This window comes from Capsicum annuum, chromosome 3 (genome assembly GCF_002878395.1).
Source record: "Capsicum annuum cultivar UCD-10X-F1 chromosome 3, UCD10Xv1.1, whole genome shotgun sequence".
In the NCBI taxonomy this organism is placed as follows: Eukaryota; Viridiplantae; Streptophyta; class Magnoliopsida; order Solanales; family Solanaceae; genus Capsicum; species Capsicum annuum.
The window spans coordinates 11,071,977-11,079,669 of NC_061113.1; the positions used below are offsets into that span (position 1 = coordinate 11,071,977).

General features: G+C 34.2%; 1 protein-coding gene across 1 annotated transcript in view; it reads left to right on the forward strand.

Annotated features, from left to right (window-relative positions):
• Positions 1-338: 338 nt before the first annotated feature.
• The window catches only part of LOC107866478, a 41,484-nt gene continuing 34,129 nt past the window's right edge, over positions 339-7,693 (forward strand). The window contains 1 exon segment of the mRNA XM_047409034.1: positions 339-515. Within this exon segment, the coding sequence (XP_047264990.1) occupies positions 339-515 (177 nt within the window).

Genomic DNA, 7,693 nt, shown 5'->3' on the forward strand with positions numbered 1-7,693 from the left:
TGTTTATAATGCTTTTAGTGACATGCTTTTATAAATTTTAAAAATATTACTCATTTTATTTCAATTTATTTGTCTCACTTTTTTTAAATCCATTTAAAAGAAAATCTCTCTTTCATTATATTTGGCTACACTTAAAATCTGAATTTTCCACATTAATTAAAGATTAGTTCTAAATGTACTTTTAATATACACGTACTAAACTCTAAACTAAGTGCTCTCTTATTAAGTGAATACTAACAATGCATTTAATCAAATATTGTATATATAAAATAAACTTTAGAGATTTCGAGCAACTTAGACCTTAATCATCTTTTCATCATTGTTGCAGTTTTATAAACATGAAAGTAGCAGTGGTGGGAGCAGGAATAAGTGGACTGATTTCTGCATATGAATTGGCAAAATCTGGTGTTGAAGTTGTTGTCTATGAGAAGGAAAATTATCTTGGTGGCTATGCTAAGACTGTTTATACCGTCGATGGCATCGATCTTGACCTTGGTTTTATGATCCTCGATCGAGTAAGTACATAAAATACTTACTGCATGTTAATGCAAGTGTAACTATTTGGTAACAACAAAAATATTTAAGAAAGAAACAGTAACTTTGTAGTTACTCTATAGTTTTTAACATGATATATAAGCGTTTGATTTTAACAAATAGTAACAAAGTCGATTGATTCCAAGTCAAACAAATAGTAACAAAGTCGATTGATTCCAAGAGCAACATATTGCATGAGGTAGGCGTTAGGTGGGAGATTGTTGGGTAAAGCCAGCATCTGCCTTATGGCAAGACCCCCACGAGAGGTCTAGGGTGGTCAGGCTTGGAGTCATGATCAAACATGATATTTTTTTGGCAAGCTTAGTTAAGAGTAAAACATTTACCTCCCTGAACTATGATTAATTTTGCTACGACACATTTTAACTTTACGGGGTTCTATTACCCTCATGAACTAAATTTTAGTATACTTTTGTCATCCTTTTTAGCTGACGTGACACCTTTTGTCAACTTTTTTAGCTGACATAGCACCTTTGACGTGGGCAACATTTTATGTAATAAAGGTGTCACGTCAGCACAAAAGGGTGACAAAAATACGCTAAAATTGAGTTTAGGGAGGTAATAGGAACCCTATGAAGTTAGAGTGTGTCGTAGCAACTTTAGTCATAATTCGAGGAGGTACTAGATGCTTATCGCCTTAGTTAATAAAGAAATAAAATTTTACTCTATGTCATCCATCAGTCAAAACTTTAATTTGACATTGTGGTATGCGCTTGATTTTGATACTAGTATGTCATAGCATTTTTATGAATATAATAATTATCAATAAAAATAAATTAAAAAGTTTAAATTAAAATATCTTCAAATTTAGAAAGATAACTTATTCTTTTAATATAAAAAAAAAAAATGTTGTCATAAACTAGACGGAAAGGAGTATTTATTTAAATAAAAGAAAGTTTTACTTATCAAGATTCAATAAGTCACTACACACCCTCCGTCCTATTTTATGGGTCATCATTTTTTTTTTGTCCGTTTCAAAAAGAATGTCATCTTTCCTTATTTGGTAGCTATTTAAAAGCACAATTACACTTTTATCCTTATTGGTCCCACTTAATAAGGCTCCACTTAATTAAAAATAATAATATTATATTGTTTTAATGAAGGACAATTTGGTAAAAGACATCAAGTCTTTACTTATTTCTTAAACTCCGTGCCCGATCAAATGGCGACACATAAAATAGGACGGAGGGAGTATATTTTTTCCAAAATATTTATTAAGGGTAAATTATTAAAAGTATATTTTATCTTTTATGAATGAATAGCTTTTAAGGTGTGTTACAATTAAAAAACGCCACTTATTTTAAAACGGATGAAGAAGCTAGAATGAAAAACAGAAATAAGAAAAATGCTGGACTAATCAGTAACAAGTAAATAACCGTTAAAACCACTATCCATAAGAAGGTCAGCTTGACAAATTGTACCAGAAACTAAGTTTCAGTTATGAGTGGAGTTTGAGAAGGTTAAATCACGAGGATTCATTGTAGATATCCTATTTTGTATCTTCACAAGAGTTTTTATATTTTTCACATCAAGAACAGGAGTATGACACAGTATAAGTGTTATACACTGCAAATGAGCTTTTTAGGCAATTTTTGTAATAGATAATGGACTGGTAATTGAATTCCAAAAGATTTACGGAATGGGAGAAAAAAGCTGGTATTTTGGACCAGAAAAGTATCATGTCAATTGAGTCTGGTACTCTGGTTGCAGGTTGATATGTCAAAGATTAAAACTTTAAAGTTATACAATCAACTTTAAACTCAAAATTGATTTATTGTTAGTATAAAGGACATCTGTTAGAGCTTGTTTTTTGCCTAACTATTGCCTATCGATTCAACAGTTAACTAACGTGCTCCTATACAGCTAAAACAGTAAATAATTGCACAGTGATGTTTACGTGGAAAACACCCAGCTCAAAGAGGTGTAAAAAACCATGACCTGTACCTCTACAAGATTTAACCCCAACTTCACTAAAACAATTTGAGCCTCAACAAATCAACGAATTACAAAACTCATGTAAGGAAGGAATTAACTCTAACTCCTATTTATACAAAACACAAACCTTCCCATGGTAAGTGTTCCCAACTCTTCGAGTTCCCAAACTTGAAGACAAAGCTCCTAACTCAGTTTATACTTCACTGAGACTAGACAACATTACAACTCAAGAACCAACCTAATACATAAAGTCTAAGACTCCTTAACTCTAAGTACTAGGAACAGGTTCTTCTTTGTTGCTTCAAGCTTTTGGAACTTTTTGATAATTCGTTGATGCGTTGCTAGCTTTTAGAGTGCATGAGTAACAAAGTGAGTTACTCCCTCGATATATAATGACTCTCCAAAGAGCCCTTCACTGTGTTCTTTCTTTTTCTTCGCTGCTTAGGACTCTCCAACTCAACAGACTTCTTTGTTAAATCGAAGTCCTTCTTCAAGTGAAACTCCTTGCTTCTGTAGAACTCCTTCTTCAACTTGATCTCTTTTTTTGAGTGAAACTCTTTCTCTTCAGCTTATCATAGAGTGTTGTATTCAACTACAACTTCTTTTTATCACACGTGATCCATCAAGAGCGCAAGAGAGCTTATCTATTCTCAAGAGAACTTATCCATTCCATCGTTCAACAAAACTTGTCCTCTTTCCTAAGTGGTTGTGTTCATGTGGTTGGACCATCTTGAGTAACATATTTCATTTATATGTCCATCATCAAAACTTCATTGATCTAACAAATTCTCCCTTTTTGATGATGATAAAATTTGTCCCTGAAACACTTAGTCAAGAAACAATACTAAAAAATAAAACAAATTAAGTCATTAGGTTATAAACATTGTACAACTCATCTTCCCCTTTTTGACATCATCGAAAAGCTGGTTCAAAATATGCCAAGACAAAAGGAAGGCAATCACTAAAACAAGCAGAACTATAAAGCCAAGACAAATCATGCATAAAGGTGCACAAGAACTGAGTTTTAATCAAGCAAAAGAATCCATATTATTAAAATCACTAACATATGATAACAAATAATCAATCCAAAAACAACTAGATGAAACAAAACAAAAAAAACTAGGGCTTTAAGGGTTGGTGAAGATAGAGGGAACAGAAACAGCTAGGTGATTAGTTGACCAATGTCAGTGCGTGCACGAGCAAAATCAGTCTGAGGGAATTGATTTTTGCAAGAACAAGTATTTTCTCAACCTCATGAGTAGCCAATGCATCACTTTTCTTAGCAAGAACACTTTGGAGAGCATCAATCTTAGAAAGGGACTCCTCTTTTTCACTGTTATGAACAGTTCGAGCAAGGAAGATTTCAGTTTTAGCAATTTCCCAGGAAGTATGTTGACTCTTTTTCAATGCTTCGTGTTCTACTATTTTTTCTAAGATCAATTCAGCAAGCATATTCCTCAATCGTTGCATAGGATTAGCAGTACTCCTTATTTGTCCAAAGTTTTCCTTAATCATAAAGTTTGGCTTTTGCTGATCCATGCCATCCTGATTTTCATTAGAATCGGAGGAATCAAAAGGAACAAGTTTGACAACTCATTTCTTGAAAGGAAGGACAGATGTTACTTATCGAAATATGAAAAAGGTTTAACCAAAGAACATTCCACTGATTTACCGAATCTCACTGAGCCACTCAACACTTCTGGAATGAAAGAGGTAGGGGTGGTAATAAGAGTTACAACTCATCTCTTTTTGATTATGTGAAAATGAGTAGGAGAGATATCTAAATCATCAGAGGAAGATAAAGAGAAAGTCATTGAGAAGGAATAGGAAACACACTCGTGATGAAAGGAGGGAGAGTAGCGTGAGAGTTGGTTGGTGAGTATGTGATATTTAAGATGTGGTGACGAAGGAATTTTAGATGAAATAGATGTCTAATGATTGTAGTGTTTTGAAAGAAGATGGACTCTAATATTTCTGCATCATGAAATACACAAATTTTTCCGTTCATTCAAAATTCTAGAATTAGGACACACAACTTAATGTGCAAGACTGAATTACTCAACATTTTTGCCAAGTCATAAACAAAAACCAAGATTTCAAGTCAATCATCGAGGGGAGTTTATGTAATCTTAATCATCCCTAGCTCTAATATGTTCTTTTCAAAGTACTCTCTACTCAATGCCTTAGGGAAAATATCTGTTATTTGGTCCTCAGTAGAACAGAACATAATTGATGCAAGACCTTTCTCAATTATATCTCTAAGAAAATGGTGTCTAATATCTATATGTTTAGTTCTTTTATGTCGCACAGGGTTTTTAGCAATATTGATGGCACTTGTATTATCAAAAAAGATAGAAACACAACCTACATACATAACAAAATCCATGAGTTATTATTTGTTCCACAACAATTGGGCACAACACAAACCAGCAATAACATACTCGGCCTCAGCAGTGGACAAGGCTACTGAATTTTGTTTGTTAGTGACCAGGTAATTAGACATGATCCAAGGAAGTGTGCCATACCTGTAGTGCTTTTTCTGTCCACTAAATACCCTATATAGCCAGCATCAGAGTAATATACCAACTTAAAATTGCTCCCTTTAGGATACCACAATCCAAGATCGGTGGTTCCCTTGAGATATTTGAAGATCCTTTTCACAACCTTTAGATGAGACTCCTTGAGATTTACTTGAAACCTTGCACATAATCCTACACTTAACATAATATCAGGTTTGCTTGTTGTGTGATATAGCAGCGACCCAATCATCCTTCTAAGCAACTTTTGATCCATATATGGACCTGCGTCATCCATATCCAGCTTAGTAGCAGTGGAAATTAGTGTGATGATTTCCTTGGCTTCTTCCATGGAGAATTTTTTGAGAAGTTCTCTTACATTCTTTTGTTGATGAATCAGGGTTTCAAAACGTGATTGTTGAATTTGCAGGCTCAAGAAAAAGGTTAGCTCCATCATCATACTAATCTCAAACTCACAACTCAGGAGTTTGGCAAAGTCATGAGTTTGGAAAAGTCATGAGTCATGTCAATGTTTGTTGATCCAAATATGATATCATCAACATATACCTGCACTATCAACAAATCCTTTCCATTAGTTTTTAAAAACAAAATATTGTCAATTTTACCTCTGGTATGTCCATGCTCCAACAAGAATTTTGAAAAACATTTATACCAAGATCTTGGAGCTTGCTTTAGTACATACAATGCCTTATCAAGCTTGTACACGTAATCAGAAATTCCTTACTTTCAAAATCAGGAGGTTGTTTTACATATACTTCCTTTTTAAGAATACAATTCAAGAATACACTCTTAATATCCATTTGGTAAAGTATGAATTTATTGTAAGCAGCAAAGGCCACAAGAATCCTGATCGCCTCAAGTCTGGCTATAGGTGCAAAAGTCTCATCAAAATCTATGTCTTCTTCCTGATTGTATCTCATCAAAATCTATGTATTCTTCTTAATTGTATCCTTGGACCACCAATCTATCCTTATTCCTTATAATTGTCTATGTCCATCAACTTTCTTTCTCTACACCCATTTAGTCCCAATCACAGTTCTAGATTTTGGGGTGGAACTTAGTGTTAGACCATGCTTCTTTCAAACTGATTGAGCTCTTCTTGCATGGCTATGATCCAATCAGCATAAAAAGAGTACTTCATTTACCTTATTTGGTTCAATCATGGAAAAGAAGGCTTTTAAGGAACACAAACTTCTCAATCCTAATCTTGAGAAGGTTTTTAAGGCACACAAACTTCTCAATCTTGATCTTGTGGTAATTTCTGAAGTGAGATCAGTGAGTATATTTTCCATAGGATGAGACCTTTGATACTTGTATCCTTTTGGAATCAATTTTTGAGAGTTTCTAGGATCTCCATGACTAGCATGGGCAAGAGCAGATGGTGATTCAGTTACCCCTGTTTAGATGCCTCCAGTTCCCCTGTCAAGGTGCCTCCAGATTTAGTTTCTCCATTTGATGGACCAAATGGTACAACCTATTTCATTGACTATTCTTCAGAGTCACTTTCTTCCTACATGTTAGTCTTAGCACAAGATTCATCAAATACCGCATGCTCATTTTCCTCAACATAATTTGTTCTATTATTTAATACCTTGTAAGATTTGCTATTAAGTGAATATCCTAGGAAGATTCCCTCATCACTTCTAGCATCAAATTTTTCTAGATTATCTTTTCCATTATTATGAATATAACACTTGCAACCAAAAGTTCTAAAGTGAGAAATGTTAGGCCTTCTTCCTTTTTGTAATTCATAGGGAGTCTTCTCTAAAATGGTCCTAATCATGCATCTATTTATGATATATGCAGTAGTATTGATTGTTTCAGCCCATAGATTTTTGCAAAATTTTCTGCAAGCATCATATTTCTGGCCATTTCTTCCAAAATTCTATTTTTTCTTTCTACTACTCTATTTGTTGAGGTGTTGCAGAGAAATTATGATCTATACCATTTGTGGAACAAAATTATAAAAGTGCATTTTTAAATTCTGTACCATGATCAGATCTCATGAAAAGTAGGAAAGTTCCTAGCTTCTTTTCTATTTTCTTAATGAATATGGAGAATACATAAAAAGCATATTCTTTGGAATCTAAAAAGAGTGTCCAGGTAAACCTGGAATAATCATCAACAATTACAAAGACATTTTTTTTTCCCCCTCTGCTTTGAGTTCTCATTGCTCCACAAAGATTCATATGGACCAGGTCAAGGCACTTGACTGTGCTGACCTGGTTCTTTGATTTTAATAAGGACATTACCTACTTTCCCCTTACACAAGCACTGCAAACCTCCTCATCTTTGAACTTAGTTTTGGGCAAGCCCAGCACCAATGTCTTTATATAAGAGATTGTTTAATTGTCTTAGACTTGCATGTCCATGTCTTTTGTGCCATAGGAGGGGATCATTTTCTATCGCGCTCAAACAAGTTAGCCTTGTTGCCTTCATGTTTATTATATCAGCTTTGTACACATTCTTATGTATTTTTGCAGTAAGTACCACCTCTTTGGTATCTGCTTTTTTGACTTCAACACCTCCAGAAGTAAAAATGACTTTGTTACCTTTATCACAAAGTTGTGATATGCTAAGAAGATTGTGCTTCAATCCTTCCACAAGGTAGACATCGTCCAGTGCCTTTGATTCATAGGTCCCAATCTTCCCAACTCCCGTAATGGTTC